The sequence below is a fragment of the Rhinopithecus roxellana genome, chromosome 4, assembly GCF_007565055.1.
Source record: "Rhinopithecus roxellana isolate Shanxi Qingling chromosome 4, ASM756505v1, whole genome shotgun sequence".
Taxonomy (NCBI): Eukaryota; Metazoa; Chordata; class Mammalia; order Primates; family Cercopithecidae; genus Rhinopithecus; species Rhinopithecus roxellana.
Window position 1 is genome coordinate 148,547,358 of NC_044552.1, and position 27,642 is coordinate 148,574,999.

Genomic DNA, 27,642 nt, shown 5'->3' on the forward strand with positions numbered 1-27,642 from the left:
TGCAAGGTTCAGCCCTTGTGGCTGCTTTTACTGGTTGTTGAGTGCCTGTGGCTTTTCTAGGAGCAGGGTGCGAGCTGCTGGAATATCTGCCATTCTGGGATCTGGATGATGGTGCACTTCTTCTCACAGCTCTAGTAGGCAGTGCCTCAGTGGGGACTCTGGCGGGGGCTCCAACTTCACATTTCCCCTTGGCACTGCCCTAGTAGAAGCTGGCTGTGAAGGCTCCACTCCTGCAGCAGGCTTCTGCCTTGGCACCCAGGCATTCTCACAAATCCTCTGAAACCTAGCTGGAGGCTGCTAAAGCCTCCTTTACTCTTGTACACTGTGTACCCGCAGGCTTAATACCACATGGAAACCACCAAGGCCTGTGGCTTGCACCCTCTGAAACAGCAGCCCAAGCTGTATCTGGGGTCCTCTGAACTGAGGCTGGAGCTGGAGAGGGGAGCAGTGTCCTGAGGCTGTGTGGGGCAGCAGGCCCTGGCCCGCAAAACCATTCTTTCCTCCTAGGCTTCAGGGCCTATAATGGGAGGGACTGCCTTGGAGATATCTGGAATGTCTTGGAGACTTTTTCCCATTGCCTTGGCTATCAGCCTTTGGTTCTTTTTTTAGTTACACAAATGTCTTAAGTAAATGATAGCTTCACAGCCTGCTTGAATTCCTCTCACCAAAAACACTGTTTCTTTTTGCCACATGGCTGGGCTGCAAATTTTCTGAACTTTTATGCTCTGCTTTCCTTTTAAATATAAATTCCAGCTTTACGACATTTCTTTGCTCCCATATATGGTTGTAGGTTGTTAGAAGCAGCCAGGAGACATCTTAAATGCTTTGCTGATGATAAATTTCTTCATTCAGGTACCCTAGGCCATCACTCTCAAGTTTAAGCTTCCACAGAGCCTTAGGGCGTGAACAGAATGCAGCCACGCTCTTTGCTGTGGCATAACAAGAGTGAGCTTTGCTCCAGTTCCCAGTAAGTTCATTTCCATCTGAGACTTCCTCAGCCTAGTAGGCTTCACTGTCCTTGTCACTATCAGTGTTTTGGTCACAGCCATTTAACCGGTCTCTAAGAAGTTCCAAACTTTCCCTCATCTGGTCTTCTTCTGAGCCCTCCAAACTCTTCCAACTTCTGCAGGTTACTCAGATCCAAAGCCACTTCCACATTTTTAGGTATCTTTATAGCAATGCCTCACTTCTTGGTACCAATTTTCTGTATTAGGCCATTCATGAATTCCTATGTCAATGAAAGTCAAAGTCTGTAAAATATTTGAAGAGATTTATTCTGAGTCAAATACAAGTGATCAGTGGCCCGAGGCACAGTCTTGAGGTCCTGAGAACATGTGCCTAATGGTCAGGCTACAGCTTGGATTTTTACAATTTAGGGAGACATAAGACATCAATCAATACATGTAATATATACATTGCTTAGATCCCGAAAGGTGGGACAGTTCAAAGTGGGGGCTTCCAGGGCGTAGGCGGATTCAATAATTTTCTAAATTGCAGTTGGTTGAAAGTGTTAAATTATTGTCTGAAGACCTAGACTCAATAGAAGGAATGTCTGGGTTAACATAAGGGATCGTGGAGACCAAGGTCCCCAGTATACATAAGAAGCCTCCAGGTGGCAGGCTTCAGAGAGAATAGATTGTAAATATCTATTAGACTTTTAAAAAATGCCAGAGTCTTAGTGGCCTACAAAGGGAAGGGAATCTTCTGCAGAATGTAGATTTTCCCCATAAGAGACGGCTTCACAGGCCTATGTCAAGATATAGTAAAGAAACATAGTTGGAGTTAACATATTTTAATTCCCTCCTTTATCTGTCACGTGATGTTATACCAGCGTTCGGTTGGAAAGTAAGCCACGTTATATAGGGTGAAACAAAACCCCTCAGGGGAGACGTTATGGTTTTTAGGATGTGAATCCTGAAGCCCCTTAGATAGGAATTTGGGCAGGAGAAGAAAAAGGTCAGAGTTTAGTCCTCAGGTATAACGAAATACCGGAGACTGGGTAATTTATAAAGAAAAGAGATTTAATTGACTCATGGCTCTGCGGGCTGTACAAGTGAGGACTGAACTCTGATTTTTCATCTTGCCCAAATTCCTACCTAAGGGGCCTAGGGAGTCATGCCCTACAAACCACAAATTATCGTTACATGGGTTTTATTTGACCCTATTTGTCATGACTGACTTTTCTATCTGACTCTGGCATAACATTATGAGATAAGGAAAAAACAGTCAACCCCAAAATGTATTTCCTTGCCATACCTTGAAATCGCCCTGCAAAATCTCTCGTGGGAAAAATCCATATTCTCTAGAGAATCCCGTTTCCCCTTTGTTTTCCTTCATTTCTTCCCAGATCCAGGAGATAATCTAAGAGCCAGGTACCCTTTTAAGTCTGATAAGAAAAATTTTACAGCCTGCTCTCTCTAAAGTCTGCTGAGCGCTTCCTCTGCACAATAAAACATGGTCTCCACAATCCTTTATCTTAACCTGAACATTCCTTTTTGTCGATCTCAAATCTTTAGATAAACTCAACCAATTGTCAACTAGAAAATGTTTAAATTTACCTATAGCCTGGAAGCCCCAGCTTTTGAGTTGTCCCACCTTTCTGAATGAAACCAATGTATTTCTTAAGTGTGTTTGATTGCTGTCTCATGCCTCCCTAAAATACATAAAACCAAGCTGTACCCCAACCACGTTGGGCACATGGGCCTGAGGGCCGTGTCATGTGCGATGGTCACTCATATTTGGCTCAAAATAAATCTCTTAAAATATTTTACAGAGTTTGATTCTTTTGTCAACACAACCATGGCACCAACAAATGCTTGGCTTCTGGTGAGGGCCTCAGGAACCTTAACAATCATGGCGGAAGGCCAAGGGGAAACAGGCATGTCCTATGGCAAAAACAGGAGCAAGGGGTGGGGGGAGGTACCACACACTTTTAAATGACCAGATCTTGTGAGCACTCACCATGATGAGGATGTCACCACGCCGTGAGGGATCTGCCCCCATGACCCATACACCTCCTTGTAGGCCCTACCACCAGCACTGGGGATTACATCTCAACGTGGGATTTGGAGTGGACATCCAAACTTTATCATTGGGGTTCTATGGGTGTATGGTTTTCATCAAATTTGGAAAATTTTCAGCCATTATTTTTTCAAACATTCCCCTCCTCACAAACGTTATGGACTCTGTTTACTTGTATGTCAGATCATGTGAAGTTTCCCACAGCTCACTGATGCTCTTTCATGTTTATTAATGTATTTTTTTCTCTCTTTCATTTGTATATATTTTCTATTGCTTTATCTTTAAATTTACCAGTCTTCCTCAGCAACATCTAATATGTGGTTAATCCTACTAAGTGTTTTTTAAAATGGTATCTAATTCTAGTTTTCATCTCCAGAAGTTAGGTTTGGGACTTTTAAATATCTTCTATGCCTCTACTTAACTTTTGAACATACGGAAAAAGTTCTAATAATGGTTTGAATGTTCTTGTCTAGTAATTCTGACATTTGGATCAGTTTTAGTTTGGTTTCAAGTCTATCTGGATGACTTGTAGGCATTGCATTTCTCTATCCCTTATTTTTCTTTGTTTTGACTAAATCGTCTTGTCTCCTGGAATCCCTGGTTATTTTTTAGATTGCTGGACTTTATATATGAAAAAAAAGTATAGCTGATTTGACACTCTGGATTATCTTACATTTTTCCAGATCAGATTTGTGTTAGCTCCTAGTCACTGGGCATGTTTAGGGCACTGGCAATCCTGGATTGCCCTGAACTAGTCAGGTATTAAGACAATTCATAGCTGGGTGTCAGTTCTGATGAGGGTTGTTTTATTGACAGTTCATCTTTCCTCCTTGATTTTGTCTTTTTCGGGGTTCCCATTCTGAGCCTAGGGGGTTTAGCAGCGTGTCCATCCCTCTCACCTTAGTAGATTGTATTCTAGGCAGACATTTACCAAAATCCATTCGTATTTCTTTACAGGAAAAAATCGTAGCGTTCTCAACATTAAGGCAGTCAGCTGTACCTCAAAATGACTTTGTAAGGTGACAGAAATCTTTGCCCATCTCCCAATATGATAGTTCTGTTTGTGTGCCTGAAGATGACTCATTTGATTATACCGTTTCTGTGCCCTTAGCCCCTTGAATCTCAGCTCCTCAACTGCCTTTAGTGGAATTGTCAGAAGATTCTCTCTATAGTAGATATCTTTATGGGACAAGTGACCCCAGATACTGGGGTCACTTCCCTCATTTTTTTTCTTCCCTGTAATCTTGTTATCATAATTCTTCATGACTTGGTTGCTTTCTGATGCCTTCAAAACGTGTGTCTCCATGTGTGTATATGTGTATGTCTGTGTGTATATATGTGTATATATATATTTAATTTTGTCCAGTTTTTCTTGTAATTCTCATCAGTAGGGTTGGTACTGATGAGGTGATGTATCCCGCCTTTACTAGAAGTGGAATTCTCCAGTGATATCTCTCATATCAAACTGCCCGTTGTCTGTTTAACATCACCTTAGAAGCATCTCAACTTACTAGGGACCAAATGGACCATGATCTACCCTCGTCCCATCCCATTTTCCCTTTGTTTTTTGTTCTTGAGGCATCGTTCACCCAGGATTTTAACCTCAAACCCTATCCCTTTGCTTTTGTTTTTCCCTCCATCTCTCCATGTCCATTGGTCACGGAATCTTCAGTCATCATCTTCTCTCCATCTCCGTCGTCACTATCTTAGTCCAGGTCGCTACTGGATTTCCCTTGAGTGTCTTCATGCATTCCAGCCCAGTGTACCCCCAACACTCATCTGCTCCATACTTTAAGCAATGTTTTGTTCCTGGAAAACAAATCTAGTCACTGTATTATTCTGACTGTGCATTTTTTTGCTGGATTTTAATTTCCTAGAGTGCTATCAACACTCCTTGTGTAGTTGCCAAGGTCCCCACACCTGGGCCTCACCTTTCTCCAGCCTCCTCCCACTCCTTTCCTTGTCTCAGCAGTTTCTTACCCATGCCTTGTTTTCCCTGGGACCTCATTGTTCCCCTCCTTTTGTCAACCCCTCATTCTTCTTATTCCTCAGTTTTCACCTCAGCTGTTAACCTCTTCTGGCATGTAGTGGAGACATGTTCTATATTTGGTTAACTAACAAGTTATAAAGAAATGGAAGAACGAGGTAACCTGTATCTTTTTATTAGTGTGTGTGACAGTGAATAGCAGTGAAATGGTTGAGAGAATGATTTAGTAGTACATAGCAGAGATTTTAACAAATGAATTAACAATATGTAAAATGAATGTATTTGAAAAACTCAATCTTTTAATTTCTTAGGTTTGAGTTTATGTTGTTATACTCTCATTTTTAAATATTGTCTATAATCTGTGTTTTATTTTTGTTAATTTTCTCAGCTTCTAATCTTACGAGGACACCATCAGCCAATTACTGCTATGGCTTTTGGAAATAAAGTGAACCCACTTCTAATCTGCTCAGCATCGCTGGATTATGTTATAATGTGGAACCTGGATGAATGTAGAGAGAAAGTACTTCAAGGTAAATGAAAATCTAAAACGTGTTTTTAAAAACCTACAAAAGGAATAACTCATCCTTCAGTATACTTGGTACCACCCAAGTGTGTTTCTCTTGGGCAGCACCGTTCCCCCGGGGGGATTTGGGATAATTTTGTATTCCCTTTACCTTGAAACCAGGCATGCAAGCAGGGTGCTTTATATGGGAAGGACACCAGGCCATTCAGACTCACTGACTTTTGCTGTGTGTTATGCTGATCTTACAGGCTCATTGGTTTTGATCTTATGTCCCTTTTTATTTTAAGAACTGTCAATTTTGTATCAACCTGAAAACATGTAGGAAAGTTGAAATATTCTTTTCTTGCACAGCAAGGTTTCTTGAGCACCTGTAATATTTCACGCTGGAGACCAGTGGTGAATAGGAAGGGCTTGATCCCAAATCCTGTGGAAGTCACAGCTCAGAGTTTGAGAGAGACACTATATAAGCCAGCGACCAAGTGGCTATGAATTGTGAGTGTGCAGCGGAGAAGGCAGATGAGGCCAGGGCAGCACGCACATGCGTAGGGGTACTTTGAGATACGGGATCTCAGGGAGGGGCATGTGGGCTGAGGGTGAGAAGGGATGGGATAGGGGACTGTGCTTTTGGCAGATGGACCCAAATGTGCCAAGGCCCTGGGAGGCGTGAGAACCTGCCTCTGTGCTTGGAGCGTGCTGATGTTAGGAGAGTCTCATCTGAGGAAGTTGAAAAGTTAGGTGGGGACCACATTAAGGAATTTGAGTTTTGTGGAATTATATAGAGAAGTTAGAGGATTATGTTAAAACATAAATGCAAAGAGACTATAAACCTATGTATTCTATGTAGGGACATGAGCACATATCTCTCTCTAGACTGGGTGGCTGTGTGATGTGAACATATGTGTCTCTCTAGGCTCTGGGTGGCTGTGGGACACGATCACATGTCTCTCTGTAGACTTGGTGGCTGTGGGGCATGTGCACATGTGTCTCTCCCAGGCTGTGGGTGGAGTATATCTGCATTTTGCTGGTGATAGGTCCGTGGTGCACACTAGGACCAGATGACCTTGCCCGCCATTTTTCCTTCACCTTTGTGGATTTGCGTGACGGACTCTGCATCAGGCTGCAGCTGCTGCACTTGTTGTCTGGGTCTTGGGAACCTCCTGGCTGCTTGTGGGTGTCCTGCCATTGCTTAGTCCCTGGAGGCCTCAGTTGGATAGGCTTCTACTCCCTTCCTTCCAACGGATGTTAGCTGGACCTGGACATGAGGGTGGACATGGGGTTGGATGTGGGTGAGAAGCATCGAAACACGCAGTTTGATGATTATGACTCTCACTGCGTGGGTACCGCAGCCTCCAGAGGAAGGCGTCTTCCTGTTTTGATGTGGAGGGATTCTCTGCAGGAAAGTGCTGCATTCCCCAGGTTTTCAGAAGACTTCTCTATATCCAGTATTTTTGATATTCTTAGAGAATCAAAATCACATCAAAGCTCATTGGCATTCTCTCAGTAATTTTAGAATAGAGGGTTACATTCTCCGTGTTTTTCTCAGATTAATGTAATGCTGAATGCATTTGGTGAACTGGCACTAATGGTGAAACTCACTCTAGGGCTGGTCCCTCGAGGGACTGTCGTGGGCTCGCTTTTGGGAAAGGTGCTGTGTTTACAGTTGAGCCCGGATGATCATGTTGTTGCCGTATGTGCTGGAAACAAAGTATTCACACTGGATATTGAGGTAAGATTGAAATTCACACGTGAATTTCACGGAAGGGTTTGGCTGATGGGGCCTCCCAGGTTCTGGGACCTTCCCCAGCTGTCTTTTCTTTTTTTCTATACTCCTTTTTTTTAAAAGCTATATCTTAAATTTAGTTTACTTTTATAAAATCATATCTTTATGTTGCAATTGGAAACCACTGGTGTCAGATAGTAATATTTATATAAATATTAAAACTCCCTATGGAGTATGGGTATCAGGCATGACTTTAGAGAAACATGTTCCACAAAACTTTTATTTCTCAGATATTCCCTGACTGTAGGCATCCTTCCTAGCATAGCGCTTTTGTTTATATCTTTTATCAAGATGTTCTTTTCATCAAGAATCAGACTTTTCGCAGCCATTTCATCACCAGGGTTAGTTTAAGGAAGCGTGTCGCCTCTTCCTGACTGTGTGATTTCAACCTCGGGTGTGACTGGAACAGTCAGCTGCCCCATTGCAATGTTGAAAGCAGTGTTAGAAATCAGAAAGTGGGAATCTAAGGGAACACGAAGGAAGACTCGGTTCCTCTGAATTGTTGCTCTGCCCAAGCCTGATTTTGGAGATGACCCCAGGCCTGGGGTCGTTTTTGTGGCTTTGATTTGCCAGGTCAACGTGGCCAACAAAGCTGTTAGCCTGCGTCACTTTTCCTGTGATAGCCACTTAATAAACGTAGGCGAGGGAGGATGTTAGGCTTGGAATAGTAATTGGTTCTCATGGGTCTCGTGTGTAATAGGCATTTTGGGAGAGAAGACATTGATGTCTTCAGACTATTTTTGGACTAATGATGAAATTAAGGCTCATGAATTTAAAAAGTTCACATCATGAGTTAAACCACAGAGAGATGATGGGAAGCATCTAGGAGTTAGGTGAAGGGCTTTACACTATTTCTAGTCTGTCTGTGAAAGCTTTCTGGATATGTTGCTGTTTCAGTTGTAAGTATTTCATGTTTTGTTGTAAACATCCTGTGATTGATAGATTAACATTAGGCCACCCCACCATTTATAACAAAACTACCATTAACGTCCGAAGATTTAACATTGTTGTGTCAGGAAAAGGAAAACCAAAGTGCATTAGGAAGAAGCATAAAACTGTTAGTGTTTGAAGGAAGATACTGGGTCCCAGATGGAGAGAACAGTCAGCCTGGGGTCAGGTCGGAGCCACACGCCTGAGTTGGGCACATAGCAGGTGAGTAAGCAGGTGCCTTGTACAGATGCGTGTGTAGCCCGTGGGATCCTCGCCAGGCTTCCTTAGCAGCAGGCGTGTCAATTGAAAGATGCTTCACTCAGGGAGAATGACTTTCAGACGTGGGGAATGGCTGTCACGTGAGTCCATGAAGCGCTCACATTCTTTTAACAGCATACTCGGCAAGTCAACAGTTTATGCTATTTGATTTGAAAGACTTCAAATGAGTATTGAGCATTTTCTGGTAAAAGGCACTTTTTAGTCAACATAAAATGTCAAAAGGAAATAAATATTTTTCAGGCTATAATGTTATTCATACCATAGACAGTGGACTAGCTTTATTTTATAGAAATTGGAGAAAATGGAAATGTGTATTTCATAACACTCAGTCTCATGACTCCCTATTCCTACACAGGTTATATAGTCTTGCCTTTTATTTTTAACAATCTGATGGTAACTGGCATAATCTACTCAGTATTCTAAGTTGTATTTGTTGATGGCGATATGTTGTATTACTAAAGAAGGTCTTCCAGAGTTAAATGTCTGTTTGTAAGTTAAGTCACCATATATACATGTTTATTTTTTCTGCATGTATTCTAAGGGATATTTGTCTTATTTAAATGGAGTGCTGTAAAATTCAAGAACAGTACCCCAGCACTTCTGCCTGGAATCCCCTGGGGATATTCTCAGGGCGATGACTGTGACCTTTAGGAACCCCCGAGGCTCTGACTACTCCATTCCTCAGTCATGCTGTTCAAGCCTGATTTCCATATAAACACGAAGCTCTGTGCGTCTCCAGCTTGTGATGCTGACACTTGTGGGGTGCTCTCTTGGCTGTAGGAGGCTTTAGGGACTTCAGGAGGAAAGGATAACTCATGAGCGCCTACTGCTGCACCATCTTGTCTTGTTGTAGGAAGTCCCAGGCGGAAAACAGATGCTGAGCGATTGGGAACGCAGAGCAGTATGTTCTGAGTTACAGGCAGGGAGCCTCAGGGCAGATGCATGGGGCAGCCGGTGGGGAGACAGGGTTCCTGAGGAGACGCCAGCTTCCTAATTCGCTCAGGGTCAGCTCTGGTTAGTGTCATCTTTTAACACTGCTGAGACTGTGCCTGTGGCCTGAGCTTTCCTTTTAGCTCAGACATCTGACTTTTCACCGTTGATTTATATACAGAGAGTTCCAACTTGAAAAGAGGAATAATATGGGCTTTATTTTGTAACAGCTATTTTCTGTGACATACGTAGAACATCCTGATGTTAATAACCACCACAGAGTTCCATCACTGACCTTCCTGCACACATTCTCTCAGACTCAGGCTGTCCGGGCTGAGCTGCAGGGCCACCTGGGCCCAGTGACTGCGGTGGAGTTCTGTCCCTGGCGAGCAGGCACCCTCATCTCGGTGTCCGAGGACAGAGGCTTTAAGGTGAGGGATGGACGATGGACGGCGTTCCCACGTGGCACGCGCTGTGGAAAGACCTGTGGTGATGGGAGCTGTGCGGTGGCTTCACGGCCACTGCCGCCTGAGTGATGTTGTTTCTACCCCACTTCCGCAAGGCGACCGCTGTCCTGATTTCCATGGAAACAGCAAGCCCGGTGTTTTGCCAGGGTCACTGACTGGGCTTGGATTCCTGACAGGACGGCTCTGCAGCCCCGGATTTCCCACAACTGCATCCCGGGCCTGGGAGAGCCCAAGCACAAATTCTTCTCCACGGCATTTCCCAGGCCCAGAGCAGGAGAGCCAGTTCCAGGGTGGAGGGCTCCGTCAGCACGAAATGAGGATCTGGAAGAAAATGAAATGCGAATTCAGTTTTTATCCAGCTGACACCAGTGTGCACCTGACAGTGTAGAACTGACCCGCGAGTGTACACCTGACAGGGTGTAGACCTGACCCACTAGTGTGCACCTGACAGGGTGTAGACCTGACCTGCGAGTGTGCATCTGACGGGGTGTAGACCTGACCCGCGAGTGTGCACCTGACAGGGTGTAGACCGGTACAGTCTCCCGCTTGGTTCTCCTGTCTTGGCAGCGTTGACTAAGTACCTGGGAACTGTTTTTAACCTGGTTTCGTGTTTGTTTTCAGTTCTTCAATCCACCAGGGGTTTATTTATGGAAGTGATGTTAATTTTTTCTTTTTGATTCTGACATCTTTTATTGTGTTTCTATATTTTTCTTATTTTTGTGCTCATTTTATTGTTTTCTGTTTTAGATAATCATTTATGTTGACTAATCTGATATTGGATAGTACTGTTAGCTTAACCTGTTGCAAAAATGGCAACGTTGTTACCTCTTCTAAAGAATCCTCTGTTTGTCCAAAGGTCTGGGACCATTGTACAGGATCATTAATATACAGTTCATCTGTGTTATCAGGTAAATTTAAAACTCATGTTTCCTGTAAATAGGCTGTGTGTAACCACGGTTTCTAGAGCATGTTCCAGGGCATAAGATGGAGCCCTGACATTCAAGTGGATCTGAATGAGGCAATCTCAGACTTACAGCCCTTCACTCCCGTCCACACAGGGAGAAGATTCACTTCACAGTGAATGTCCTTGATGTTTTTCACTTAAAATTAAATGTATGCTTGGAGTCTGGGCCTTTTTGTTTTGGAGGAGTAAAGCACATTTGCTGTCAGATAAAATGCCTGAGCACCCAGGGAAGGCGAGCCCTCTGCTCTCTGTAGAAACAAGTCCCAGAACCAGCGGTGTTGATAGGGCCAGGACTGCCCTGCCCATCTAGCATGTGCGTGGGCGTGCACCTCACCCCGGCCTCATGGTCAGGTACTGAGCACCTACGTGTGCGGCTCATGAATGCCAGGGCCCTTGCGTTCTTCCCTCACATGGATTTTTTCTTTTTTTTTTTTTTTTGAGACGGAGTCTTGCTCTGTCGCCCAGGCTGGAGCGCAGTGGCCGGATCTCAGCTCACTGCAAGCTCCGCCTCCTGGGTTCACGCCATTCTCCTGCCTCAGCCTCCTGAGTAGCTGGGACTACAGGCGCCCGCCAACTCGCCCGGCTAGTTTTTTATATTTATTTTTAGTAGAGACGGGGTTTCACCGTGTTAGCCAGGATGGTCTCGATCTCCTGACCTCGTGATCCGCCCGTCTCGGCCTCCCAAAGTGCTGGGATTACAGGCTTGAGCCACCGCGCCCGGCCCTTCACATGGATTTTTGTTGGTAAATAAAGCTGGCACACGGCCACACAGACGCAGCATTGATGCTGCAGGTGTCCGTGGAGCACGGCACGAGGAGCGGCCTGTGACGCCCCCGCACCTCTCCCGTGCAGTCCCTGTGCTTGTCCTCCTGGCGCCTCAGGGCACTGGTTTCCTGCATTCGCTTTGCTCCTCTTTTGCATGTTGTGTCTTTCCGGAAGAAGAGAGTTAGGGAATTAAAAGGAGAGCATTCTTTTGTGGGATAAGTGACATGAAAATGCCCCTTAAAGAATATACATATACTTTGGTGACCTGGTAGAGTTATTGTTATATCTTCTCAAAGATTTAACATTCTTTCTGAGGTTAGTGTATCCATGTGTAGACTGTGGTGCTATAATGACTTGAAAACATTGCTTTCTTTCAGGGTGAAGCGCATTTCTTGGAAGTATGTTGGAATCTTTTTTTCTGAAATTAATTATACAGAATTACTATCTGGTTGCCAAGAACAGTGATACACTTGATCTTTGATTTTGTTCATAGTTTGATTAGGACGTGTAGCATTTTTCAATATTCATTTATCGAATTCTCCTAAAGTATTGACAGTTTAGAGTAAATTTTCAATGAAACGACATCCTAGGCAACGATTTTTTTTTTTCCAAGAAAACAAGGCATCAATTTGATTGCTGTTTTCATCACCTAGTCTGTTATTGTATTATTTCTGGCTGACTCAGGAATCCTTCTGCCCCAAGTGCAATGTTGATTGAACACCAGTGCTGCCCTCCGTCCAGGCTGTAAAGCAGCCAGAGCTGGGCCGTGGTTTAAGCCCACCAGGCCTTCTGTCGGGCAGGTGGGATGGGATTCCTTGGGACCCATCTGAGGCAGACTCCCGAAGCGTCCTTTTGGGGTGACGTCCCCAGTCTTCCTTGTGCTCATGGGGCTTTCAACATTTGTGTTCACGTGCAATTTTTGCTTTTTGGTGAAGAAATTATTTTGGAATAGTTCAAACTTGACAGAAATACTGTAACTAAATATTATGTGTAAAGAGATAAGTAAAACTGATCGTTCTCGGCTTACCTGGTACCAGGCACTTACAAAGCTAAATTTTCCAATGTTGCTTTCACCAGCATATCCTCTTCTCAGCTTGTTCATTGATGCAGAAAGCAGGCAGCTGGTCACTGGGTGTGCTGACGGCCAGGTGAGACAGCCACAGAGTGAAGTTCCCGTTCCCAGACGTTCCTGTACGTGAGCCTGTACACAGGGGTCTCCGTCTTCATGCTACTTTGTATTTTCCTGTGATTTGAAAAAACCTGTCCACCTCAGTGCTAAGAATGTGACCTTCTGTGGGCCTCAGCATCACTGTGGGTTCAGTATGGCCCTGGGCCCCCTGGTCTGCGGAGGGGCTGGGTCTGCACGTCCCAGAGCTCCATACATGGTTCTGGAGGGCCGCTCAAGTGAGGGCCACTCACGTGACCTTTAAAACCTGATGAGAAGAGGGCTGTGAGCAGACATCCCACGCACGCTGCCTGCCACCCGGAGAGGCTCCCTGGATGGCTCCTCTGGTGGCATCCCCAGTGCTCCTTGTGCTCCTGTTTCCCATCAGCTTTACACACTGTTGAAAAACCTGAAGATATTGGTCTTTTTCAAAACATTTTTTTACGTGAGCATTTTAAGTTCATTTCACATGAAGACTTGAAATTTTTTTTTTCCTTTTGACAAAGTTAACCACTGTTGCCCTTGTCTTCTCGCCCAGGGCATGTGGGACGTGCTCTTGGCTGTGACGCTGTGGGGTGTGTGCAGGGAGCCTGGCGCCCGGGGGTCCTGGAGGAGCATCTTGGGGAGGCCTGCACAATAGGATCCTGCCTGTGTGCTCTGAGCTAATGTGCCAGCCGTGCGAAAGTGCTCTGACACCGTGGGCGTGGGCTGTAAGGAGGGCCTCCAGGGTGGATATTGAAGGCAGGAGAGAGCTGTGCCGGGAGCCTCTGCAGGCTGTGGAGGGAATTTCCTGTGACGTGTCTGTCCTCACTGCTCTTCCTCTGGTGTTGCTGCTTCTGCGTAAGCACCTTTGCTGCAGCGCCGTGTCTGCGTGTTCTTTGCTTTTGTAGCTTTGGGTCTTCAGTTTGATGGATGAACACCACTATCGTCGTGGGGCACGGGTTGACCTAAGGAAGAAGACGGAGACTTTCTCCACGAGAAGGCTCAAGTCTGGGCTGTGCAGTCAGCCAGGTGGGTTGCTCAGACCCTCCTCAGGCCTCCCCCTTGGCCCAGTCTTTCAGCAGGCGCCGTGTGGAGGGCCCTAGGTCACACAGAGGGGAGAGAGAGGTGCCAATGTAGGAGAAGCCAATGGCCGCAACCTCAGAAAACCACTGAGGCCCTGCAGGTCATGTGAGGGGTGGGCCATCAGCAGACGGAGGCACCTGGTGTGTGTGGGGACAAGGGTGAGGGGCTTTGGTGAACCGAAGAGCAGAGGCCCCACGGCAGCAGCTGCGCGGCTATGGGTTGCTTTCCTGCAGTGGGCGACCGAGGAGGGCAGGTCATGCTGATCAGAAAAGTACACTGCAGGACTCAGATGCCACCTGCACCTGCCCAGCACCCTCCACGTCCCCACCTGGCCTGTGAATCTCAGACACCACCTGCACCTGCCCCGCACCCTCGTCCTCACCTCATCTCCTGCTGTCCAGAGTTGCTTCCTGTTGACCACAGCTCACTTCTGTGCGCTTTTTATCTCCTGTACTGTCACAAAGGAGCTGACCCTCTCCCGGAAGAAAACGTTGATTTTACTTTTCAGTCCAGGGGCCACCTCTTCCATTGGTGTGTGCAGCTGACGTTTCGTATTGCAGCAGCCGTCCCTGTGCTCACAGCCTACACCCTTCCTCACTCCGGTTACTCTTTCTTTTAGGTTGTGTTTTTTTGTAGATGACTTTAAGCTATTTTTTTCATGTTAAGTCTGAAATTACCTTTATCCAGTATATCAATTTTTTCCTAACGTTTTAAACCTTCGTTTTTGTTATTTATTTGATAAATAATTATCTACTACTGAAGCAAATCTTAAGCTTCGTTTTAGCAAGTATGAAGTTAAATTCTTTCAGTTAATCATCTCCTCTTTCCCACTCCCTTGCTCTGGTTCTGCACTTGGAGTTGCATCGCTCCCAGGCAGCATGCTGCTGGGTGTTACCCGCGTGCTTTCCTCGACACGTGATCCCCACACGTCATGCTGGGTGTTACGCTGGGTGTCACCTTAGTGCTTTCCTCGACGCGTGATCCGAGTGACTCCGCGGTGCACATTCACTGCAGCGTCTCGGTGGCAGTCCTCAGCCTTTAAACCTGATGAACGTGTTTAAGTTCACTTCTCAGATTGTCAATAATTCTGTTCCCTAGAAGAAAGCCAGCTTCCCTCTACAAGTGTTCTGGGAAAAGGAGAGCAGGTTGAAGTAACATTTCCTGTACTGAGACTTGCACCCTGCGATCTCTCACTCATCCCAAATTCTGCATGTGGATGGTAAGCATCAAAAACTTGGCCTATGCCATATAAAGGAAACGCTTAAATTCCTTAGAGGAACATTAAGTTCATTTTCTAAGAATGACTGAAATAAAACCGAATTATTTTTGTCTCTGATTATTACTAATCTCATTCTTGGGATTGCATGTTTTAAATCTTAAAGTTGGTAAATTTGGGCAATGATATGTAAGTATCTTTAATAAAAGGAATTGGAGGATTTTTAAGCTTATTACCAAAGTCTAGGGAGATCTTTGCCTCTGTGAGACGACTTTTTCTTTGGAAAGAGAAAGCGATGATCAGAATGGCCTAGACTTTCCCATCTACCACTGTGCTGTACTTTACACATTTAAAGTTAACCTCAGACAAATTTTATTTATTTCTGTGCACAGTAGAAATATTATACATATTTGGCAACATAAGGAAGTACTGTTTAACTGTGATTAAATAATGTATTACAATTACGTTGACCTCTCCTCCCCAAAATGCTTGAGATTAAGGGGCAACCTTTTTTTGAATGGCCTTGGTCATTGCTTGTCGGTGTTTCTGAGCTGCCCTGGAGCAGAATATTCCCTGCTTGGTCCAAACCACAGAGGGGAAGCAGGGTGGGCATGGAGGCTGGATGCTGTGCTCCCGGCAGGTGCATGGACCTGAGGCACTTTGAGGCTTCCCTGTCTTACCTAGAGCAGAGGGATCCCTCAGAGCTAAGCCAGAGCCACACGACCCATTCTGTTGACGATAGTCGTTGGGTGAACCGCGGACTGGTGCTGGTGGATGCCCAGGAGGTGCCCAGGGTGCTGCCTGGGGCGGAGCTGGAGAGGGGGAGGTCTGGAAAACAGGTTCCTGCTGGGGGCCTCTGCCAAGTCCACGTCCAGCCTTTCTGGAGGTGGCTTCTCAGTGCATTAACAGACCCCGTTGGCAGTGGTATTAACTCTGCCGCCTCAGGCCAGCTACTTTCCTCCTGGAGTTGGTTCCTTATTCCCAGGGGTGGGCAGCTTGCGTGGCCTTCAAGTCTAGTCACTCGGAGGCTACCTGAGCAGTGGCCTTGGCCCAGACGCTGGTGCCAACCTTTTCTGTAACCTTAGAAGAAAATGGAAACCACAGAGGTCAGAGCGAGCATCTTCACAGACATTAGCAGGTGCCCAGGGGACCCACCACAGGCTGAAATGCCAGCCTGGCACAGATGTGGTTCTCACTGGCAAGAACTTGCCCCGGCCCACGCTCCCCACTCCTGCGGAGAGCTCACAACCAGGCGAGGGGGTGGGTGTGGGGCCCAGCTTTCAGGAATAAGATTAGTGTGTATTCTTTCTTTTTTTTTCCTTAAATCAGTCTTTCTTCTGAGAACACCCAGTGCATGTGGATTGGAAGTTCGGTGGGCTTGTTCATATTTAACCTGGCAAACCTGGAAGTGGAAGCTGCTTTATATTACAGGGGTAAGATCTTTGGTGTCAATGCCACGTAACTGGAGTGTGTTCCTCTGACTGGTATGTGGAACACCCACAGGAGCACCTTGGGAAGCCCCTGGATTCTCCACCATTCCTGGAGAGCCTCCCAGAGCCCCAGGCTCGCACGGCATGAACCTGGCCGAGGCACTCTCCTCTCCAGCTCTGGTTCCCTTCTCCAGTTTCCGCCACCCCCAGAAATGTAGGAATAGTCACCTCTACCCCCATCCCCCACCAGAAATGTAGGAACAGTCACCTCCACCCCCACCCCCATCCCCCACCTCATCTCCCTCCCTCAAGACCCCCATCTCATCCCCTGACCCCAGTGGTTCCCACCTGTCCTGTCCTGGCTCTGTGGCTGCCACCAGCTGCACCCTTTGTGCTTAGGAGCCCAGGCGACTTCTGAAAAGCAGGCTGGATTCTGTCCCTCTCCTCTGCTGCAGCAGGGCCTCCTCGGTGGCCTCCCAGGCGCTGCTCCTCTCGGTGCCTCCTTTCCAGCCCTGAATGCTCAGACCTCTGTGGGGCTGCGGGATCCGTCTGTGTCTTCATGCGCCCCCTTCCCTTCAGCCACCCATCCCTGCCTCTCCTCAGCTCAGCCAGGCGTGGCTTCTCCTTGAAAACTCAGCCTTTCCTTCCCCCAAATGGTCACAGCTCTGATGACACATTTCCTTTTTGATCTGGTGCTGGACATGTGGCTTCTCCAGGAGGCTGAGCTGCAGGTCCCAGTCCGAGTCACGGCCCGGCCTCAGAATGGGGCCTGGCATGTGTGAGGCTCAGGGCCTGGTGTGTGTGTGTGGTCTGTGCTCTGGTGTGTGTGCGGCCTGGGGCCTTGTATGTGTGAATATGTGGTGCCCAGCCTGCAATGTGTGTGGCGGGGCCTGGGCAGTGACTCCATGTGTGTGCCCCCTCCCTCCCCATCATGTTCTTCCTGGTCTTTGCTCAACTGAAGATTTCCAGAGCCTCAGCATCCCGCTGGCCGGATCGTGTGCCCTGGGGAACCGCACCGCGGATCACAAGGTCAGTCCTGAGATGCGGCCCTCCCTGTCTGTGAGACGTGCAGATCTGTGCCTCCAATTTCTCCTTTCTTTGGAGTGATCCTGTAACGACTGGCTGAGTAAATGGGGTTTTGTGTGTGAAAATGTTTTAGGAGTGGCGGGGCGATGTTGCTGCTGTGAGAATGAAGCAGAGGTTAGGATATGTGTGGAGATGCACATTTAGTCTGCTTTTACTGGGCAGTGTCGCTAACGATGTTGAAACTATGTCCCTGCAGACGCTGTGCTTGCTGGCCTCCCTCTTTGGCGGGAAGATTGCCGTGTTGGAGATCGACCTGGCCGCGCTGGTCAGGGCTCAGCAGTGCCCCGGCCTGAGGCAGAGCCTCTGGGTGCCAGCCAGGTAGAGTGTCTTCAAGTGTGGAGTGTGTGTGCTTATTCACCAAGTAAGCGGCATTTGGATTTCTTTCTATGTTCAGCAACAAAGTTTAGGAAACTCTGAGCTCTACCAACACTGTTTGGAAGAAACATTTTTTCATGCTGTTGCTTCTGTCTTGTTGAAATAGTTGATAGTTTATTTTAATTGAAACACTATTTTATTTCAGAACAGGATGTACATTATAAAGCAGCACTTTTATTAAGAATGTATTAATTTTTTCCTACAAGAATAAGAATACGCTTGACAGTTTTCATTTTCAAATACTGTTATGTCCATAGCTGCGTGAATTAGTCATTTGTAACTGTCTTTAAAGTGTGTAAGTCACTGAAACATTTCCATCCTATCATTGTTTGTGCTCCTAGTTTCATGTGGCTTGTATCTGTTTCAGCTCCTGTGTCCTACCGACCTCTCCACTGTATCTGGAAGTTGCCAAGGAGAAGAGCACCAAGACTGCTAGTGAACGGCGATGTGGTCAGTACAGGGTGCTATGAAATCTAAGAATACAAGGCTGATGCGTTCTCATTGTGGTTAGGGCTGCTGCATTGTTTTGCGAATTCCTATTTGTTAAAATACGCATTCCGTACTTCCTTCCATCCTTCCCTCCTTCGTGTCGCTGCCTCTTACGTGTTTGTTCCATGTCAGCTGTGGTGGGGAGCATGCTGGGTGCTTCCCCTCCTGAACTGGCCGTCACTCATGGGATTCAGCAACATGGCCAAGACTGACCGCTGTTCCTCTGGTGCCTGGGGCAGTGGGGGTGCAGAGTGGACCTTCAACAATTACTGACTGTGAGAACATTTGTTCCCCTTTTTTCTCTGCTGAGGAATTTGAAAGCCAATCGCGAGCGTGTGGTTGCACTCCTGCACACTTCAGTGTGGCTTTCTGGAACATGTAGTTTTTACCTAGCCACCATGACGTTGTATCGAAACCGGTAAGTTTTTGGAATCTTGTATTAGCAAGGCCATAATAAATTATTCTTGATTGCCTTGACAATATTTTCTGTTGGTTTGTTCTGAGCAGCAGCCAAACAAATCCACATGTTGCATCTCTCAAATATGTAAAAATGAACTTCTACTTCAAGATGGTGAACTTCATTATGTTCCGTTTATTTCAAGGCTCACTGATAATTACTTCTTTTTTCCCTTCAGTGACCAGTCTAACCCTTTCATCTGTCTTGTGAAACCTCCTACCGGACCTCATTCGAAAAACGAAGGCATTCCCGCAACCCCCTTTCACCTTCCGCCTTGTAGCTCCCTGACTGCTGGGCCTCACCTCCCAGAAAGGCCTTCTCCCCGGCCAGCGACCTGGCAGCCACACCCTTGGGCCTCTCCCCAGGCTCGGCTGGGCTGGGCTGGGCTGGGCTGGGCTGGGCTGGGCTGGGCTAGGCTAGGCTAGGCTAGGGTTCCTCTCCCCGGGCTGAGCTGGACTGTGACCCCACCCTCAGGCCTCTCCCAGGCTGGGCTGGGCTGGGCTGGGGTTCCTGCATCAGACATGTCTGGACCTCCCATGGAGACCGTCCTCAGACATGGGCTGTGTCCTTCATGCTCCCACGTGGCCCTTGAGCTTGACTTCTGGGAATTCTGGCCTCTCTGTCCCTTCCCTACCAGACTGTTTGAAATCAGGCCTTGAACACCTGTGCCATTCCTAGGTCTCACCGACTGTGTGGTTCTGACCCGCCTTGCGGATCAGGGAGGGCCATTTTCAGGTGGAAGGCTGGGACTCAGAGCTGAGCCCGGGGCTGGAGCTGTTTGCTTGTTCTGTCCTGCCATGGGGGACCCTGCTGCTGGGGGTTTCCGACGGGTCCCCCATTCCTCGGCCCTATTTCCACAAAAGAGCCACTGTCAGGGTTAAGTGTCCATTTCCTGCCACTTTATGCTCTGCTGCCGTCCCATCACCATGCGGACAGTTCTGAGAAACTGTGAGAATGACGGCCTGGGGAAGGCAATCACGCATGGCAGCCTCTGGGCCAAGCTGACACCTCGGCTGGGAGTGGCCTCTGACCTCCTTCTTCCTCATTAAGTCATGGCACTTCTGCCTTGTAAGGAGGTGCTATTTGTTCACCATTGAAAAGGCGTCTTAAATTGCAAAAGACACTACAGCAGAGAAGACAGAGCAGGTGGGTGTGAAGATGGCTGAGAAGAGAATGCCCCTGGGCTGCTGTGGGCCTAAGGTTTGCCAGAGCTGTCTCCTCCTCTTGGGCTGTCCCAGCCTCCTCCTGGGCTCTCCTGGCCTCCTTCGTCCTGGGCCCTCCTGACCTCCTCCTTGCCTTCCTGGGCCCTCCAGGCCTCCTCGTTCTCAGCCCTCCCCCAACCTCCTCGTCTTCCTGGACCCCACAAGCCTCCTCACGTGCTTTCTCCCCACCCCTCCTGGCCTGTCTTGGCCCTGTCAGTCTTGCGTCCTGCCATTCATCCTTAACAATTGACAGCAGCAGGAGTCAGAGAAATCCCCAAGCAGACACAGGCGAGTCCCCAGGGAAACCCGACCTCCCAACCAAAGACAGGTTCATGTCTGGAAGCCGAACCACATGTCTCAGATAAATCCACAGACCGGATTGAGAACCTCTTTTCCTGTTTGGCACGCTTTCCTCTGATTGGCCCTATTTTACATATACCCACTCTTCCCTAATTGGTTTTTGACACTGCTGTGCCCATCTTTGAGTCATGCCATTTTTTTTAGCCTTTTTTGCATAGGCACAAACCAATCAATATGCACTCCTCCATTCTGAGTCCATAAAAGCCCCAGACTCAGCCACACTGGGGGACCACCTGACTGAGGGTAGGGGCTGCCCTCTCTGGGTCCCCTCTCTGCTGAGAGCTGTCACTCAATAAAACTCGCCAGCCGGGCACGGTGGCTCACGCCTGTAATCCCAACGCTTTGGGAGGCTGAGGTGGGTGGTCCACAAGGTCAAGAGATGGAGAACAGCCTAGCCAACATAGTGAAACCCCATCTCTACTAAAGATATAAAAATTAGCTGAGTGTGGTGGCACGCACCTATAGTCCCGGCTACTCAGGAGGCTGAGGCTGAGAACTGCTTGAACCCAGGAGGTGGAGGTTGCAGTGAACTGAGATTGTGCCATTGCACTCCAGCCTGGGCGACAGAGCAAGACTCCGTCTCAAACAAAACAAAACAAAACTCTGCCCTGCTCACCCTTCAGTTGTCAGGGTAACCTATTTTTCTTGGATGCAGGACAGGGACTCAGGACTCACCAAATGCGGGTATGAAAAATGCTGTAATGCAGTAGCCCTCCACCTTCCTCAGCCAGTGCTAGGCAGCTGCCACATGTGACAGCAAACAGCAGTGGGGCCGGGCCAGCCCCAGAGGCACAGGGCAGGGCAGTGGGACCGAATGAGCCTCTCACAAGCGGGCCGAGTAGGCAGGTACCTCCTGCAGAGAGCCGGGGGCAAGGGAGGCCTGGGCAGGGGCATGGCAAAGAGGCACCGAGAAATCCGTCATCACAATGAATCCTCTCACATGTCTCATCTGGGGCTATTGATGCATAGAGTAATATTCTTTCTTAAGTGCATTCTTTTGTGATTTGTCTTTTTCACTTCGTGTCTGTGAGATTTGTTTCCATTGCTGTACAGCATTCTGTTGCCTGGATATACTGTGGTTTATGTACCCACAATTTATTCAGTATTAACAGCCATTTGGCTTGTCCCAGGCTGTTGCTGTTGTGAGCAATCTTTGCAGCACCTGCTGTAGCTGCTGCACCTGCTGTACCCTGCTGTACCTGCTGCACCTGCTGTACCCTGCTGCACCTGCTGTACCCTGCTGCACCTGCGGCACCTGCTGTACCCTGCTGCACCTGCGGCACCTGCTGTACCCTGCTGCACCTGCGACACCTGCTGTACCCTGCTGCACCTGCTGTACCCTGCTGCACCTGCGACACCTGCTGTACCCTGCTGCACCTGCTGTACCCTGCTGCACCTGCGACACCTGCTGTACCCTGCTGCACCTGCGGCACCTGCTGTACCCTGCTGCACCTGCTGTACCCTGCTGCACCTGCTGTACCTGCTGTACCCTGCTGCACCTGCTGTACCCTGCTGTACCTGCTGCACTTGCTGTACCCTGCTGCACCCTGCTGCACCTGCTGTACTCTGTTGTACCTGCTGTACCTTACTGTACCCTGCCGTACCCTGCCACACCCTGCCGTACCCTGCTGCACCCTGCCGTACCCTGCTGCACCCTGCCGTACCCTGCTGCACCCTGCTGCACCCTGCTGCACCCTGCTGCACCCCGCTGCACCTGCTGTACCCTGCTGTACCCTGCCGTACCCTGCCGCACCCTGCTGCACCTGCTGTACCCTGCTGCACCCTGCTGCACCCTGCTGTACCCTGCTGCACCCTGCTGCACCCTGCTGCACCCTGCTGTACCCTGGAGCCGGGAGGGCTGCCCTGATGTCTATGGGGGCAGCACCCTGCTGCACCCTGCTGTACCCTGGAGCTGGAAGGGCTGCCCTGATGTCTATGGGGGCAGCTGCTGGGCTTGGGGTGAAGGTTCCCCACGTGGCAGGTCGATGGCAGACGATGGTGAAGGTCTTCCCAGATGGCTGGCCAGCGGCTACTCCAGCAGTACATGATACTCTCTTGCCCCATAGCTGCATGTTGCTGGACGCTGGAATTTCTGCTCACCCAGTGTGAGACAAGAATAGCACTGGGTGGTCGCACCCAGGCAACAGCGAAGACAGGAATGTGGCAAAGCAAGCACAGGACAGCAGAAAACCCAAAGCAAGGGAGGGAGAGAGAAGGCGAACCCACCAACGTGATGTGTCCTCTGTTCTCCCGGGAAAACGCAAATAAGGGAGAACGAGGCTGTGGTGGGGGCTTACTTAAAATCCCCTCCTTTCCCAGAATACCTGATGATGATCCCGCCCTCTCATTAAATAAACACCCACAAAATGAGGAACGCAAACTCCTCTGCACACCTCCCTCTGAGTGCGCCTCCTGAGTGCACCTCCTTCTCCTGAGCTTGCCTCCTTCTCTTGAGCTCACCTGGCTTCTCACTTAGGCGTGTGCTTTCACTTTGCAGCAAAAGCTGCTGCTTTTCCCATCTAAATTTTTGCTCTGAAGGTGCCAAGAACCTGGAAACCAGCTGGGGGTGGTGTCTCACCAGTATTTGGAGACCCTCCTGAGTCGTCTGGCAACCAGTGATGATACAGAGGTGTCTTTTGATTTTGTTTGCGTTTTCCTGGTTAAACACAAGGTGGTTATTGCGTGTGTTTAATCAGCTACGTTTTGCTGTCATAAACCTAATTTGCATTTATTATCTCTTTGCTATTATTTTGTACGGGATCTTTTGGATTCATGTTCTCACGTGATTGATTTCTCAGGAACTTCCTGAGTTTGGTTTTGGTGTGCCAGCTCCACAGAATGAGCTGGGAAGAGCTTTCTCTGCTGTACCTGAATGGTTGGTGTAAAATTTTAAATTAGGTGTATGATTGATTTTGAGTATAAAACCAGCCTTATGTGTCAGGGATAAATCCCAGGATGTGTAGTCTTTTTGTTGTGTTGTTGAATTCGGTTTGCTAATATTTTGTTGAGGATTTTTGCATCAATTTTCATTAGAGAAATGGGCCTTTAGTTTTCTGTTTGTTTTTTTCTGTTTTGTTTGCTTTTGTATTTGTTTTTTGGAACTGAATGAAGTGCAGTGTGTTCCCCCAAAGGAGATTTGCGTTGCTTTCTAGGGGTTTGGGTTGCACAAATCCACAGCTTCTGGCCTTTTAAACCATTTGTCAAGGTCACTCTGACTGCAGGGCCAGCAGCCTGGGACCAGTACAGACCATCAGGGCACAGGCTTCCTGGGCCAGTTGGAGAAGGTGAAGCTCGCGTAGTGGCCGAAGGCTTGGCCTTTCTGCCCTCACCTCCCTGAGGCCACACAAATCCTCAGCCTGTGTGGCTGGAGTTGAAGCCATCCACAGCTCACCTCAGTTTCGATATCTTGTCCTCATTTTCTTTCCCCTTTTAACAAAATGAAGCACATATTTCTTCTGGCATTTGTGGTTTTTCTCTGTGGGAGAGGCCATCTGAATACCTAACCAGTGTGTTATACAGATAATGAAAGTCAGCATTCACCTTTTAAATAGCAGCACCCTCAAAAAATTGAAAAATGCCTATGTAGTAATGATGCTAATGAAGAATTGAAAGTGATTATTAGGTAAATAATATGGTTTTATACATTATTTATGTGGTAAAGAGTCTGTTTTTCGTAGTCTTTCAAAAGACTTTCTGTGCGTTTACTTTTTTTCATTTAAGATATATATAAAATAAAACTTACCATTTTAACCATTTTTAGGTGTATGGTTCAGTGGCATTCTTTACCTTTTCATTGTTGTGCAATGTAAAAAAACATTTTTGAACCATTTGCTTAATTAGTAACAGAGGAATTTTATACGTATATGTATATTTCTAGGAAAAATGTTTGGAAAAACTTGACTAACCAATATTAATTAAAATGGCTAATAGTTGGAATCATACTAGACTGTTCAGGTGGTTTCCCAAAGCTCTGGCTGTTTCCATGGAAAGAAACTCCCCTATGAGAGTGGGCGCCACACTGAATGGCGAGCAGTGCCTCCTGTGTGTCCATCACACGGGGTCTGTCACACGGGGTCCGTCACGCAGGTCCCTCACACGGTGTCTGTCACATGGGTCTGTCACACGGGGCCCGTCACAGTGTCTGTCACAAGAGTCCGTCACACGGGGTCCATCACACGGGGTCCGTCACACAGTGTCCGTCACACGAGTCCGTCACACAGTGTCCGTCACACGAGTCCGTCACACGGGTCCGTCACACGAGTCCATCACACGAGTCCGTCACACAGTGTCCGTCACACGGGTCCGTCACACGAGTCCATCACACGAGTCCGTCACACGAGTCCGTCACACGAGTCCGTCACACAGTGTCCGTCACACGGGTCCGTCACACGGGTCCGTCACACAGTGTCTGTCACACGAGTCCGTCACACGAGTCCGTCACACGGGGTCCGTCACGCGGGTCCCTCACATGGTATCTGTCATATGGGTCTGTCACACGGGGTCCGTCACAGTGTCTGTCACACGAGTCCGTCACACGGGGTCCATCACACAGGGTCCGTCACACAGTGTCCGTCACACGAGTCCGTCACACAGTGTCCGTCACACGAGTCCGTCACACGGGGTCCATCACACGGGGTCCGTCACACAGTGTCCGTCACACGAGTCTGTCACACGGGGTCCGTCACACGGGGTCCATCACATGGGGTGCGTCACACAGTGTCCATCACACGAGTCCGTCACACAGTGTCCGTCACACGAGTCCGTCACACGGGGTCCATCACACGGGGTCCGTCACACAGTGTCCGTCACACGAGTCTGTCACACGGGGTCCGTCACACGGGGTCCATCACATGGGGTGCGTCACACAGTGTCCATCACACGAGTCCGTCACACAGTGTCCGTCACACGAGTCTGTCACACAGGGTCCGTCACACGGGGTCCATCACACGGGGTGCGTCACACAGTGTCCATCACACGAGTCCGTCACACAGTGTCCGTCACACGAGTCTGTCACACAGGGTCCGTCACACGGGGTCCATCACATGGGGTGCGTCACACAGTGTCCATCACACGAGTCCGTCACACAGTGTCCGTCACACGAGTCCGTCACACGGGGTCCGTCACACGAGTCCGTCACACAGTGTCCATCACACGAGTCCGTCACACAGTGTCCGTCACACGAGTCCGTCACACGGGGTCCGTCACACGAGTCCGTCACACGGGGTCCGTCACACGAGTCCGTCACACGGGGTCCGTCACACAGTGTCCGTCACACGGGGTCCGTCACACGGGGTCCGTCACATGAGTCTGTCACACGGGGTCCGTCACACAGTGTCCGTCACACGAGTCCGTCACACGGGGTCCGTCACACAGTGTCCGTCACACGGGTCTGTCACACGGGATCTGCTTGTCGTGTCTGCCGCCCTGGACGGCTGTGCGTTTGGGAAGTGAGATCTGTGCACACAGTCTGTTGTGAAGGAGACACGAGTCTCGTGATTTCACCTTTAAAACTTACCGTGTTTCTTTCCTTAGCTTTTCTTCTTACCTACGCTTCATTTAGATCACTCCTTAAAAGTGGAATTTTGAGACTTTTGTCAACATGGGTCATCTTGTTTCAGACGAGCATATATGATGTACTGTGGTTCGCAACTAATGATAGCATTGACAGTTTACAACAAAACCTTCAGTAAGAACAATTATATAAATAGTTTTAATACAGAGATAACTTTTCTGTAGCAAGAGAGTGATGAAATTTTAACATGTTGATGCTTTGTGTGTAGTTTAGAAAATATCCCCATGGAAAATGAAAGGATTATGTTTCATTTACAGTAATGCCATGATCCCAAAATTTGCCTTCCTCTACTTACAACACTGTAACAGAGAGAATATCAACAGAATATATGTGGTAGATGAGGAACGATTACATTTTAATGCTTAGAGCATTTGTAAAACTAATATGCAGTTATGCATTTATAAACCTTATTCTAGGACTTTTAAGACTTTCTCATAATGAAGTGTACTACTCATGTGCCCATAACTTTATCATTTTATCCTGGAATTGTTTTCCTTTCGCTGATATTTGATTATGTTTTGGAGAAGGTTTTTTCTCCTCCCCTGACTGTGGATTGGACAGTGCACTTTCCTGGCTTCTCCTGGGAGCAGTTACTTTTCTAGCGCCCTTGCCCTCTGAGGGTTCCTTTGGGGTCCCAGCTGTGTGTGGCGTCTTCCTTTACCTTGGAAACCTCTTCCCCTCCAGGTCCGGCTTCGCCCTCTGCAAGCCTGTGAGGTTGGTGGAGCCCAGGCCCAGGGAGGAGACCTGGCTTACCGATTCCTGGTCACCTCCTGGACTCTGATTTGCACAGTGAGACGTCCACAATATTAAGTTAATACTCTCTTAGGGCCGCTTGATTCTTAATGGGAATGTGATTAGGTTTTCCTGTATGAAATAGTGCCAGAAACAGAACTGAATGTCTTTGTTTTTAAAGAAATAACTATTTTTAGAATTTTTCAGTATTATGCAGATATCCATTTTTCTAAAGCTATCTTATAATATTGTACAGACTATTCATATTGAACACCAACTATTAAATTTATGCAAAAATAAATAGTTCTGGCAAAACTATATTTGGTCTGAAAACATTTTTTTGATTTGTAAATATTTGTGGTAAGTTCACGTGATGTCAGAGTTTTTGTCAACTGGTAGTGCTATGCAAAATGTAAAATAGGCTAGGCGGGGCACAGTGGCAAACGGCTGTAATCCCAGCACTTTGGGAGGCCGAGGCGGGCGGATCATGAGGCCAGGAGATCAAGACCATCCTGACCAACATGGTGAAACCCCCCTCTCTACTACAAATGCAAAAATTAGCCGGGTGTGGTGGCGGACACCTGTAATCCCAGCTACTCGGGGGACTGAGGCAGGAGAATCGCTTGAACATGGGAGGTGGAGGTTTCGGTGAGCCGAGCTCGCACCACTGCACTCCAGCCTGAGCGATAAAGCGAGACTCCGTCTCCAAAACAGAAACAAAAACAAAAACAAAAAACAACGCAACAACAAAAAAACAACCAACTTGGGCTGTTTTCTTATTTTTTTAACCCCTTGATTTAATCTTTTGCTGATGATGGTTGGTGTGACTTGAGATATGAAACCTCTT

At 47.9% G+C, this 27,642-nt stretch overlaps 1 protein-coding gene across 1 annotated transcript in view; it reads left to right on the top strand.

Moving 5' to 3' along the window:
- Positions 1 to 27,642, top strand: part of WDR27 (WD repeat domain 27) — a 95,468-nt gene that overhangs the window by 11,426 nt on the left and 56,400 nt on the right. The window contains 11 exon segments of the mRNA XM_030929333.1: positions 5,397 to 5,538; positions 7,133 to 7,257; positions 9,768 to 9,881; positions 10,774 to 10,825; positions 12,724 to 12,794; positions 13,702 to 13,822; positions 14,975 to 15,095; positions 16,422 to 16,525; positions 17,484 to 17,551; positions 17,805 to 17,926; positions 18,351 to 18,433. Coding sequence (XP_030785193.1) covers positions 5,397 to 5,538; positions 7,133 to 7,257; positions 9,768 to 9,881; positions 10,774 to 10,825; positions 12,724 to 12,794; positions 13,702 to 13,822; positions 14,975 to 15,095; positions 16,422 to 16,525; positions 17,484 to 17,551; positions 17,805 to 17,926; positions 18,351 to 18,433 — 1,123 coding nt within the window.